This window comes from Carya illinoinensis, chromosome 10 (assembly GCF_018687715.1).
Source record: "Carya illinoinensis cultivar Pawnee chromosome 10, C.illinoinensisPawnee_v1, whole genome shotgun sequence".
NCBI lineage: Eukaryota > Viridiplantae > Streptophyta > Magnoliopsida > Fagales > Juglandaceae > Carya > Carya illinoinensis.
In genome coordinates, this window is record NC_056761.1 from 4,013,445 (window position 1) to 4,027,077 (window position 13,633).

Consider the following 13,633-nt stretch of genomic DNA (forward strand, 5'->3'; position numbering starts at 1 on the left):
AGTTACAAACTTTAAGTTTTTAGAAATAAACTCCACCAAGAGAAAATATCTTCTGAAAGAAAATTAGATTCCTCATATTTTTTAATTTTTAATTATTCAATTCAAATGAGTCACCATCAAAAGGGCTCCTATGAAATTATTAAAACAATGATACATGTGAAGCTCATACTTCTGCTGCACCATCAAGATTTGCAGAGTCTGATGCCTTAGAGTTACCATATGGACAAATCTCATTTTCACGCCCATGCCATACAGGTGACTTCAACGAGGATTCACGAGATTGCATCCAGTTCAAGTTACCCTGAACAAATGTTCAGTGTCAAAACAAAGAAACTTTAAGTCTAACTTATGTGAGCAGTTGCAGCATGGTATTACAGACAACTCCCAAGGCAATACAAATATTAACCTGTATGGTATTTATTTCTCCGTTGTGTCCAAGTAATCTCATAGGTTGTGCAAGAGGCCATCTGGGACTAGTGTTTGTGCTGTACCTCCGATGATAAATGGCAAAAGGGGACTTATAAAGGTCATTTTGAAGGTCAGAGAAAAATAACCCAAGAACTTCTGAGCGAAGCATTCCCTTGTAAACTATCGTCTGATTGGACAAAGAACAGAAATAAAGCTCATTTCCCCAAATTTCTGAGCCTGCTGCTCTTTCGATCAACTTTCGGCAGATGTACAGTTCCCGTTCAATGTTGTCAACATTGTCTTCTTTGACAACTTTAACAAACACCTGTTGTATGTTGGGCATTGTTTCTTTTGCATAGTAACCAACTATAGAAGTATTCACAGGAACAGGCCTCCATCCAAGCACCTCGAGACCCTCTTGTCTAAAAGTATTTACAATAACTACAGAAGCAATCAGGGTTAACCATTATTAACAGATTACATGTATAAATTGAGCATATTTACCATACTAATGGATAAGAACATAAATCTATTTTGTCCCTGGCACAAGTGTTTATATTAACAGACAATAATTTCATGGGAATTGAGGAATTTCTTATTCTGAAATACTACGAGCTTCAAATGCTTGTATCAGAAGACAAAAAGAAATAAGTAAGTCAAGCACACTTGATCCAAACTATTTAAACAATCACCTTTTTTGGCTTCTTCCAATAGGTCGTTATCTTTGGGTAGGAAAACCATTCCAACGCCAGTATACAACTTATGAAAGGAACCAATCCCTTCTGTGTTCGCCCAGTTGTTAAATAGATCCCATGGAATTGAAGTCATCAATCCTGAACCGTCACCAGAGTCATTATCTGCTCCACAACCGCCACGATGTTCCATACAACTAAGAGCTGTAAGAGCATCCTTAATTATCTCATGAGATTCTTTGTTTTCCAAATTGGCAATAAATCCAACTCCACAAGCTCCTCTTTCTGATATTATATCATCCAAGTTTGCAACCTGCAGAACAAGAAAACTAGATCATGTTACTTGTCAAAAAAAAAAAACTAGATCATGTAGACAGATTGAACCCCATGCATGCAGCAGTTCATCTCACAAGAACACGAAATATTGCAGCCAAGCAAAACTCAATGCCAACTCCAAGTTTGACCACAAATGTACATAGATTGCCTAGCACATCAAGATTATTGCATCTTTTATCCATTATAAGGTTCTCAAACACTGAGAAAAGTGATAATGTAATTCTAGGATTGCCCTGTTTTACTGTTTGGAGCAGCCATGGAAGAAAGATATATTGTCTTCACACAAACCCACCATTTGACCAACAAGCTCCATTAATGCACATACCTTTTGAATAAAATTTTGCTTATAATCTATGCACCCATACGGAAAATACCATCATTTTGTTGCAATGGTTAAACTAGCATAAAAATTAACTAAGGGCATCAGACTGCACGTACATTATCCTTGTTGGCCTACTAATGACCTATCATGAACTTATAAAGTTGGAATTCCTAGTACACACTGATCTTAACACAAACTTACAAAATCAGAATCGAGTATAGGAGGGTGGTGAATGAGGCATTGCCTAGAAGGGAAAATTTATTGATGTTCATAATGATTCTCAAATATGCCATTTCTAATATTAACAAGGACTTTTAGAGCACAAGCCCATATGTGACTTGGGTTTTTCTTGGATCATTACAAATAGTATTAGAACTGGATTGTAATACCCTAAATTGAGTATAGGAGGGTAGTGAACGGGATACCATATTCTCTGAGATAGAGAAGTTCTTGTGATTTTTATTAATTTTAAGGACTCCAATTGTAACACTACTAATCTTTTTGGAATGTATGCCCAAATGTGATTTGGATTTTCCTTGGATCATTGCACATAATATACTTTTCGATAGAAGTGCTTGATTGAGATCTAGAATAAGTCGGACCTCAAAACAATAAAAGTACTTCGACACTCTCAAGGCACCGTTTGAATGATATCTAAGGAAGAACTTTCTTTTCAGGGCTAAGACTGCAGAACTCTAAAAGCGAAAGTGCTACAACGATAAGACTGCAGAGAATACTATGAAGCACTCCCAGAATGCACATCGCTGACCCTAACTACTTTATAAGAATCCATAAAGTTGATCCAAATTAATTAGTAGAGTTGAGTTGTATATATCCTACGCACAAGTATTGTCGCTCTTGAGTTTAGATTCTAAGAAAGCAACAAGAGAACTTCCACAATGCCAACCAGACGGTACCGATATGTAGGTCTCAAGAAACAATCATATCCAGTACTCAGCACCGTAGTGCATCTCAACTCTCAAAGGACACTCTATATTCAGCATGAAATTGTGAATTATTTTATTATAGGAGAGAGTGCTGGGGACAAAACAAAACATGATAAATAAATAAACTCTTGCGGGCGCGTTTGGTTCCGTTTCCAAGATAAGTTTTGCATTCTAATGAAAACGACGCGAAACTGCTTTTTCCGAAACTCCACTCCCAAACGACATGTTTTGTGGACGCATCAACAAGTAAAGTTCGTCGAGTAATTGATTCCATGTTACCGGAAAGTTATCTCAGCGTTTTTTTTTTTTTTTTTTTTTTCAGTTTCTCTGAAAACGAAACCCAAACACGTTCTCCGAGGCATTACTTGCAAGAATCAATCATACATACAACAATACAAGCAAAAGTTCAGAAGTACTCTAGTCTCGTTAAAACCCGCACCCTCGGTCTCAAATCAGGTGTAGCATCCGGTTCATCATGCAAGGCAGAGTTGCTAAGTCCAAGATCGAGAACAGCTTTGACGGCCGAAGACGTCGTCGCCAGAAAATGCGGGAAGCTCCTCGCTCCGGAAGACGCTCCAAGTTTCCGCCTCGTCCGCTTCGGTTTGCAATAAAATCCGACGAAGTCAACGAACAAGCGTCCATCATTTGACGCCGCGAGAAACGGAGGAGGCTGAGTGACGGAGCGACCATTGGATTGGAGGAGCTGAGAAATGGGAGAGACTGACCCCAGAGCCATAGAGAGAGAGAGAGAGAGAGAGAGAGAGAGAGAGGGGGGGGGGGGAGTGGGAGGGAGGGAGCGTGTGTGTCAGTGTGTGTGAGAGGGAGATTACGACCGACAGAGAGGATCAGGGTGTGGTCGTGAGAAGAAGGGAATGTGGCCCTGTGGGGATGTGGTAGAAGATAAAAGGGGGAGAGAGAAGCGGAGCTGCCAGACTCACACACGCCTCTGGCGTCTACGACCTTTCACTCTCGTAGTCTCTCTTCGTTTTCTTTTCCTTTAGCGTTTGATGTTTACATTCCACGACGCCACAGTCTCAGAGCTTCTCCAAACTGCGTCGCGGTCCACGATTTTACTCTGCAACGGTTAGTTTAGGGAGATGTTTGGATTCAACGATACATATCCTATCCCATTATTATAATTTTTTCAAAATTTTAAATAAAATATAATAAATAATTTAATTTTTTAAATTTTAAAATAAAAATTATATTAAAAAATAATATTTTATTTAATTTTCACCTCAATTCAATTTACCATCCAAACATCTCCTAATGATTTTATCACCACTTCTTCCTTTTCATTAGACGAGCTTTATTTTCTTTTAAAAAATAAGCAAAATAGATAAATTCATCATCCATGTATTAAAATTAATAGTAATATTAAGTATAAATTTAGGTCTAGTTTAGATAGTGAGATGAGATAAAATGATTTGTAAATAATAATAAAATAATTTATAAATAGTAGTAAAATATTTTAGTTAATATTTTTTATAGAGTTTTGAAAATAAAGAGAGAAAAAAGTTGAATAAAAATATTATAAAATAAAAATATTATTATAATAATACTTTTTTAAATTATTTTTTCTATTTTGTTTTTAAGTTTGAAAAAATTATAATGATTAAATAATGATTAGATAAAAAATAATTGAATATTTGAAATTAAAAAGTGTTTATATTTATGGTATTTAAATATTGAGATGATATTAGATTAAATGAGATGATTATAACTTGAAACTTGAGAGGATGTTGTTATCCAAACCATACCTTAAAAGTGTTTATATCTCGTATGCCCTCGTTTTGTCGTAGCGAAATCTACATTTCTATAAAATATATATATATATAAATCATAAAAAATTACCTAAAATTTATCTATTTAAAATTTATATAAATCATTTTTCTAAAATTAAATCATAATTGACATATAGACAATAGTAAGGACAATGTAATGCATTTGATAAAGTTAGTCATAATCTCTTATCTGATGTCAATCATGAGTACTATACCAACACGTAATGGGTAGGATGGATTTGAGATAGAGTTTTGCTACATATAAGTACAATCGCATAATGGGTATGATGGATTTGAGATAGAGTTTTGCTACATATAAGTACAGTCGCGTATTAAAATTTAAATTAATATTGTTTTCAATAAAATTTACTTTTTAACCAATCGCATTAAATTAGTACGCAGATTAATACACAATTATGCTTGTAACTGATTTTTCCTTTGAGATATACGAGGTCAAACAGTTAATAGTCTAGATATTGTGTATAGAACTTGATAGTTGAAATGATATTAAAAGTAAGTAATTTGATATGATTATATTGTTTGAATCCTAATTATAGTTTTAAAGAATAAAGTGTAATTTGAGAGAATTATTATAATCATAAAAAAATTTTATAAAAATAAACTTACAAATTGAACATGTAATTTTATATTATTCGTTAAATTCACGTTATAATAAAATAAATTTTACAATCTAATATACAATATCAAACTTCATCATCTTATAAGTTTAATTTTATAAAATTAAAGTGAAGCATTTCTCAATTTAAAATTTGAGCTCAATGAGATCAGATACTTGCAGAAAATCGAGTGTAACCTAACTTGAGTTGAATTCCAAAAGTCGGCATCGGCCTTGTTTAGCAAGTTACAATTCAACTTGATTAGAGCCTTAAATTAAGAAAATATTTTTTAACAATATTGTAAATTCTTTACTATTTAAAAAATTAAAATATACATAAAAAGAAAACATAAAAAAATATACCACGAAAGTCTAGGGATATCAAATCGTGTTAATAGATCATGTTCGTGTCGTATCAAAGTATGTATATTATACTATATAGGTCAACCCTAATCCAACCCGTTAAGCTTATCGTTTCAAAATCTCAAATCCTAACACGACCCGTTAACATAACGGGTCGTATTGTGTTAACCCGTTTTAACCCATTAGTAAATATTACGAAATAGGTTAACACAACATAATACAACTAGTTGCAAACTATTTATGTAAATGGGTTAAATATGCCCCAAATTAACCCGCTTGACCTGATTAAAAATTTATATAAATATTAAAATCACAATATCTACAAAAATTATAAAACTAATTACAAGTCTAAATTTACAATCTAGATAGTAAAAATATTGAAATTAAAATTCTAATAATTTTACTTTTAGATATAAAAGTATAATTTTAATTTTAACTTTCTTAACGTGTCATAACGAATTATAACGTGTTAAAACGGATTGATCCGTTATCAATCTGTTAAACAATCGTATCTTAATAGATCAATTCGTTTTGACCTAAATCTATTAAGACTAAATCTTAATTTATTATTATTGTATCGTATTTATATTAAATTAATAAATCGTATAATATATTATCACTCCTAAGAAAGTTCCATTGATGGCGGTAGAGCCACCTTTGTATTTTAGTATGTTAGGTGAAGTATCTATAGTTTATTTTTGTTACTATAATATAGTACCACGAAAGTCCCATCAATGGCTGTAGAGCCACCTTTGTATTTTAGTATGTTCGGTGCAGTATCTATAGTTTATTTTTGTTAATATAATATAGTATAGAAGGAGCGTAGATGACTTTGCTGAGGAGCGGGGCCTACGGATGATTCTATATCAAATGTGTCACTACCAGCATTGAAAAGATGCACCAAATAGCCACTCACCGTAGGTTTCGCAATCCCACGCCACGTACTCATACTCTAACATTGACCTAACTGCCAAAATCGTATTTGGTCTCCTCCACCACATCTTTTTGTCGCGTTTGAGAAAGGACGCACGCTCGTCGTGCTGGCCCACCGCATAACTGGCAATTGCCGGTATACAGTTGAATCTGTTTCGGTAATTGCGTCGCATTGACCGGTGTTATACGGGCTTTTGCCAGCCACAGGGAGGGACGCCTTTCTCGCAGGGACATTATATATATTTTTTTAAAAATATAATTACAAACATAATTATATATTAATCTATATATTAATATGTATAATTAATTAAAAAATAAAAATTATTAAAAATAATATTAATTTAAATTTTAAATATAAATAAATCAGTATTAATATACAGATTAGTATACAACTATATTTATATGTGATAAAATTCATTTTTTTTAGAGTTATTATAATATGTCAAGGCGTGATTTTTTATTTTTGTATAAATATATATATATATTTAAATAGAAGAATAAAAATAATATATCTCAGATTCACGTGCTATGTAACAATTATAAATAATATTTTTCTTATAATATTTACATCATTTAAATAATTGAGTTCTTTCTACATATCATTCTTATATTATAAACCTATTAAGAGAAAAAATAATAATATAAAAAATAAAAAAAGGTATGTATTATGGAGATGATAAGTAAAATTTTCTAAATAATAATAAGTAATTTATCAACTTGATAATAGATTTTATTTATTTTTAAATATATTGACTTTCTTATTTTTTTTGGTTACGTGTGTTTAAGATATAAATAATAAAATTTATTCTTTTTATTTGCAGATGAAGATGAAAATTTCTGATGCAGTTTACAACTGGATACATTTCAAGTGCTCCTGCTTATAGCATTTCTATAATTTCCCAAATCATATTATATATATATATATATCGATGTATATAAAGCGGAGGAAAGAATATAAAAAATGGACGTACAAAAGAAGCAAACAAAACTACGTAGAAGGCGTGGAACTTATAAGCCCTGAAAGCCACAGATGGCCATACACGTACATGGTGAAAGGATATGAATGGCCACCGTCATACAGCTGGGAGAAGACGCGGCTGCAACGTCGACCCAAGATACTTGAAGATTAGTGATGTGATACGCAGACATCGATGATCTTGGAGTATATGTGTATGATGTCCCAAAATGCAAGCACTAACTACTTGATTTCTTTCAACTGTCTTCTGCAAATATGTTAAATATGAATTCTCGGAAGCGCCTTGAATATTGCCTTGGATCAACAGCAGATATAGAGGTAGGGTCGTATTGGATGGATTTGTATGCATGTTCAATCTTCTTGCTGATGTCGTAGTCTTGAAGAATGTCAATTATTCCGAAAAACATTATAACCTCATAATACTCCCCGGTTGGTTCTCCAATGATCTGGAATTCATAATCACGTCTCACAGTTTTCTCCACCCTTGCAGGCATGTTCAAACCAAGTTTAATACTGGCCCACCTGCAATATCGACACACCATTATATCAGAACATTCTCTCTCTCTAGTTTCTGTTCGAATGATAACAATGTACGTAGTGCTCTTAGGATGTCTGTTAGTTGTAACCTGATCATCATTGTTCATATACAAAAAAATGCATATCTTTCATATGCTGGTTGCCATTGTTTTCCATATGCCCTGAACTACTGAAACTCAACGTCTAATGCTGGTCTCTATGGAATCCAGGTTAAGTCAATACAGTCATATTGTTCCAAAACCACACGGCGTTTTATCCTCAGTTTCAACTTACTAAGCAATGAAGCCAATTTTTAGAAAGGGCGCGAAAGCCGCAGGCATGGAACTTTTTCTCTGAGGTGTATAAGTAAGCCACTAATTATTAGAAAAACGGTTACTTTGTAGGAGCATCAAGATCATCTCATTCTCCCATATGACTAGTCTTTCTTTGATTCTTGTTCTTCATGAGGTGTTTCCCTTCCCAGGAAGAATGCCTTTCTAACTCTATCTGTCATCCTCTCACTACAGGTATTAGACCTGTTTTGTTTTCTTATTGAAAGCAAACCGAGGACATATAGGAATACATTTTTACATCGACACTATTTCACATATTTGGATTATAAGATAGAACTTTCACCTGGATGGGTCTAGAAGAAGCTGATCCATGTCTGCTCTTGAAAGACGAAGTCCTTCACTCAGAGAATCACCTGTAAGAAAGATAACAGTCCATTGTCTTAAGTGAAAAAAAAAATAGATACGAGATTAAGAATCTAGTCCAAGTAATCATCGGACAGAGTGAAAAACGACCTGTAGGAGTCCGGGCTCCTGTAGGTGTCCGTGCTCCTGTAGGTGTCCGTACTCCTGTTGGAGTCCTTGCTCCGGAAGGTGTCCACAGACCTGTAGGAGTCCGCGCTCCAGAGGGAGTGGGGGCTCCGGAAGGAATCAGGTCACCTGCAGCTGATGTCTCTCTGAAATGAATACCCACCAAAAGACTATAGTCCATAATTCTCTCCTGCTCGAGAAACTCACAGTCCCTATCAATTTGCCTGCAAAAACAAAGGTACATTTAGGAAGGCAAAATTAAGAAATGAAAATAGAGCTCTACGTGGTTGCAATGGTACTTGTTTGGCATGATGGGAGTTGAACAAAGCAATTGTAGACTGAAGGAAATTAAACCATATTCACCTGCAAAACTCTTGGAACCATGACTTCTGCAGTCGGAATATAAAGTTTAGATCAAGGTCTTTAAGGATAGTTGTTTCATCAATCTCTGTCGCAGACTTATCTGTTGTGCGGCCAAGGGAAGATCCCTTCAAGTCAAAACGTCTATGTATGCTATATTGAGTACACATGAGATTCCCCATTATGATGAACCGTACCTATATCATCAACCACATTACTTGCAAGTACTTTTCCTTACTGTGTGTAAACCAAGAAGATTGGTATAGTTCTTAAAGTGATATATAGTCTGATAGTTGTTAGATTCCTTTAATATTAAAAGAAAAGGCAAGAAATAATGGCCTCGTTACTTTGATACAATTTTCTTGCACAGGTTTTGTATAGAACAACTAGCAGACGTTCTACCTTCTTCTGGGTGGGCCCGATTAACTTTACACAGTGCAGTCCATAGAATTTGGTCACAAGAGTGTTTTCAAAGGCTCGAACATGGTTATAATAGGCTGAAAGCATCCTTATAAGAACCTGTGCCATGAAATTAATCAATGGATTATAATTAGAAATCAGTACTTTAAACGAAATATGTGGGCATAACCATGTAATTAAACTCACTTTTACTTCTGCCTTTTTTATAGTCTTTATCATGTAGCGATCATCATTGGTCAAGTAAAAGAAACTTCCACTTTTACCAGGAGAGGAGAGTTCCCTAAGAGCATCATTGCCGCAGATCGATATCATGTAATCAGCTGGATCTACCTTGAACAACTTCCTTAAGGTCCTGAAAACGAAAAATGATATATGATCAAAAATTGTAATCAGCAGAAATTGTGACAAAGGATATTGAAATATTAAATGCACAAGTGCACAAGAAAAAACCAAGAGCAGAAATAAATTTAAAGTTTCAAGGATTCACCTGAACACTAATGGGCAGTAGTCCTTCCATTTAAATTCACAGGACTGATGTGGTGGAGTGTACTTGGATCCTTCTGGAGGAAATCTCGTCCATAATTTTTCCTTGGGGTCAAAAGCTGAAGCCTTCAAATCAAGGGATGCATGAGTTGGAGCAGGTCTTCCAACAGAATGCCTGTTCAATCACTTCCATAATGAGTGAAACAAACACCAGGCAGTACTCATATTCATAAACTATGTGTGAAAGTCAGGGAAGGGAAAATTTTTAAGTTTTTACCTGTAAAATTGAAAGTAAAAACAAAAGGAATATATATATTATATATATATATATATATATATATATTTATATGCCACAATTTTGTAGGCAATGCATTATGTTCATAGTTTTTTGTATCTTTGTAGTCGTCATTTTTGTTTGGTAAGGAGTGAAGAAGAAAATAAGTGTCGAACATAAGAAAACATGCACAAATCGTTGCAGCAATTAAGCAGCATTATCATCCCTAGTAAACACAGCTCTAGCATCTGGGAAGTGATGTGGCCAAAAAGAAAACCTTTTGAACTTTACTTTACCGGCCGGGTTGAATTGAGACTTTACTGGGTAAGTTAATGGGAATCGATGAAGTTACTTTTGGATAAGTAGGGGTTTATGAAGCTCATGTAACAAAAAATTAAAGCACCTGGACAGTTCATATATAAGAATAGACCAATGGGGAGCATTCACGGACAAAAATAGCACCTATGCAAAGAGGGGAGCATTGTTGGGCGACAACTGTTCCAAGTATTAATGCTAGCCAATTCCAGTTTTAATTGATTTGCTTGCCCTTTGGTTGCTGAGAAAACTAAGCGCAGGAAACTGAAAAATATGTTAATCTTAAAGTTCTCATAATTCTGGCATTTGAATAGAAGATTAGATTAAATATTTGCAGTCTGAATGAGCCCAAGAAACCAATTAAGAAAGACCATCTGCGGTTCTAAAAAACCAATAAAAGTGGCAGACATAAATCAAAATGGTTGAAATTAAGCTTGCCACATGAAAAGGTGACAAAAGCCTATCCAGCAATATATTACATTCTTAGCCCACTTTCATCGTGTTGTACTTTCGTAGAAATGTCCATCAATCATTAAAACAAATCTTTTTTTTTTTAAATAAAAAAAATTAAGAATTGATGATTTATTTCACATGAACAATATCGTAAGATGGGAGCAAGATGAGAATGTAATATATAATATGTATGTCTTAATAATACCTGATTCCCAACTGCAAATTTAGCATCAGTTCATAGTTCTTGTGCCCCTTGCATATTGTCTCTCCTTGTCTCTTTGCTCTCCGAGGTACTTTCATCGGTAAACCACTAGAGGTACTCCCCCTTGGATTTGCATCATCGATATGCAGACCCACCAAATCATCCTCAAAATCTCTGCTCACCAATGAATTCCTACGTCGAGCAATACTATCACTGGATTCATCACTTTCCCAAGCTTGAGTTCTGTCCAGTGGCCTCTCCACGCCAACGCTTACCCTATCATTATCAACTGACATTCTCCTAGGCTTAGCACCATCCCCGGACTTGGATGATCTCCACAATGCAAGCTTCTTTTGCGATGGCAGAATCGAAACCTTTTCTCCAGGACAAATCTTACAGTCACTCAAATCAACATTGTACACATCTTGAGGATCCCATTCAAGATTAGCTTCTGGGGATGATCCTGGTGGATAATACGTCCCATTTTGCTCACTCGGATCCTTGCTCCAGTTCCCCACGTAAAAACCCCCATCTGGCCAGTTGAAAGTTCCATTCCCTTTAGGCAGACCATCTTCCCAATACCCATCATACCTGTTCCCATTTGTCCAAAAAAACGTACCCTTTCCACAAATCTCTCCGTTCTTCCATTCTCCAATGTAATGCTGCCCATTCTTCCATTGATATCTCCCGGTTCCTTCTTGTAACCCTCTCCGCCATTCTCCTTCGTACCAATCTCCATTGGCATAGCTCTTCACGCCATGACCATGCTTCAAATTCATGATCCATTGTCCCTTGTACGTATCCCCGTTAGAGCCTGTATACGTGCCGATCCCATCCATATATCCGCTCTTGAACTCGCCCTCGTATGTGGCCCCGGAAGGCCAACTAAACCTGCCTTTCCCCATGGTTTTGGCTCTAAACCACTCTCCCACGTACATGCACCCGTCCGTCCAAAGGTACTTTCCCTGTCCATGAGGGAAGTTATCGGACCATTGGCCTGTATAGTAGTCACCGTTGGGGAGAACCCTCTCTGATTGGTATATTTCGCCCGTGCCGGGACTGCCATTGTTGTCGTTTTCATCACTGTCGCTGTCGTCTTCATCTTCTGCATGAGATATCGACGACGTGCTGAAGAAGCTGTTGGCGCGTTTTTTTGCAGCATGTGTCTTGCGCAGCGTGGCCTCCCATGCCTTTAGAACACCGATTTCTTTGCTCATTATGCAATGTTTTTCTTCCTTCCTCTAAATTCTGTGTTTCTTCACATTGCCGTACTATTTACAAAGCGATATATTGATGGAAACTTGTACGAAATTGCATTAGATGGTACTTATTTGGAGGAAATCATGAAGGCCCAGATGAAACTAGAATCGTGCAACAATGAATTGATAGGGAAGGATCAGACAATGTTGAATCTGTCAATGTCATCTCAGCTTTCTGATCAATATTTCTTTGTTTGTTTTTGTGAAGGAAGCTAAAAGAGCGATTGAACCAAAGAGCTCCTTTTCTTTCTGAACCAGAACAAACGGTGATGGTGCATGGTGTAAAATTTTGGTCTTGGTTCTGGTTATGCCATTCTCATGACAGGTGGTGTACATAGTATTCGTACAATGAAATGTCTAGATCTGGACACTTGTCACTAGTGAAGTGGGCAAGAAGCCCTGCAAGCCATTAATTAGCTGTGTCGAATTGAATTATTAAAATTATTATTATTATTTTGTTCTTAAGCGTGTGTCGGATTGAACTTGTTCAAAACTAGATCTACATGTTCCTACTTCTTCATGTCTTTCGGATTCAGAGAGACAGAGACTCGTTCATCTCCTACAACCTCTGAAAACCATGACAGTTGGAGAGAAGGGCAAAAGGCTAGGCGATGTTTTCTGTTTTTTTGGGTTCAATCCCTTACAAAAATGGGGGAACTTAGATTGCTAAATTTGGATAAGAAAACCAGACCCAGAAAAGTTATGTTTTGTTTTAAATTAGCGCTCACTCCGATCATAACGTTCCTATATATGGATAACTGAACAGACCAGTAAGATCAGTGGGCAGGGGATTACATCCAAAAATAATTTTCTATGTTGTTCAGTTTCACGAGAAAAAAGACAATGGCAGAAGTGATGCCTGCCTGCCGCCTGGATCACTTCTCCAATGCCAGTAAATCCTGTATCAACCAACAATCCCTTTTCCTTGGAGGATCAATAGATTTATTTAGGTAGTAATTAAACTGATATATATATACATATATATGAAATAAACTCTATATTATTTATCGATATTCATGTGAATTTTTTACAGTAATAAATATTATTGAATCTACTTTAATAACAATTATAAAAAATTTAATAAAAATAAATTCACAAATCACATAGTTTGATGTGATCTTCTAATTGTAAAATTATTTTTATTATAAAATAG

General features: G+C 35.4%; 2 protein-coding genes across 4 annotated transcripts in view; both read right to left on the reverse strand.

Moving 5' to 3' along the window:
* The window catches only part of LOC122278315 (ferredoxin-dependent glutamate synthase, chloroplastic-like), a 42,430-nt gene extending 38,665 nt beyond the window's left edge, over window positions 1-3,765 (reverse strand). Inside the window, exons 1-4 of one of the 3 annotated variants that reach the window (XM_043088502.1) lie at window positions 3,145-3,761; window positions 1,101-1,413; window positions 407-849; window positions 170-301 (exon numbers count right to left, since the gene is read on the reverse strand). In XM_043088502.1, coding sequence (XP_042944436.1) covers window positions 170-301; window positions 407-849; window positions 1,101-1,413; window positions 3,145-3,441 — 1,185 coding nt within the window. In that variant the 5' untranslated portion in view covers window positions 3,442-3,761. Of the gene's footprint in view, window positions 1-169; window positions 302-406; window positions 852-1,100; window positions 1,414-3,144 lie in introns of those variants that run through there. The other 2 variants (XM_043088503.1, XM_043088504.1) reach the window with 2 other exon arrangements.
* Window positions 3,766-7,390: 3,625 nt separating this feature from the next.
* On the reverse strand, window positions 7,391-12,977 carry LOC122279769 (phosphatidylinositol 4-phosphate 5-kinase 5-like). The gene is made up of 8 exons (XM_043090587.1): window positions 11,225-12,977; window positions 9,982-10,152; window positions 9,681-9,846; window positions 9,477-9,593; window positions 9,078-9,271; window positions 8,700-8,938; window positions 8,530-8,599; window positions 7,391-7,899 (listed from the first exon to the last, which is right to left on the reverse strand). Exons 1-8 carry the CDS (start codon window positions 12,436-12,438, stop codon window positions 7,614-7,616), a joined length of 2,457 nt encoding a protein of 818 aa, XP_042946521.1. The 5' UTR covers window positions 12,439-12,977; the 3' UTR covers window positions 7,391-7,613.
* Between the last annotated feature and the right edge of the window lie 656 nt (window positions 12,978-13,633).

What these genes read in the sequence shown, in the direction of transcription:
- LOC122279769 (XM_043090587.1), bottom strand. Translation starts at nt 12,438, where the DNA reads ATGAGCAAAGAAATCGGTGTTCTAAAGGCATGGGAGGCCACGCTGCGC. An exon ending in AATTTGCAGTTGGGAATCAG is followed by an intron (nt 10,153 to 11,224) that starts GTATTATTAAGA and finishes GTGATTGAACAG; the next exon opens with GCATTCTGTTGGAAGACCTG. An exon ending in AGGAGCCCGGACTCCTACAG is followed by an intron (nt 8,600 to 8,699) that starts GTCGTTTTTCAC and finishes TCTTTCTTACAG; the next exon opens with GTGATTCTCTGAGTGAAGGA.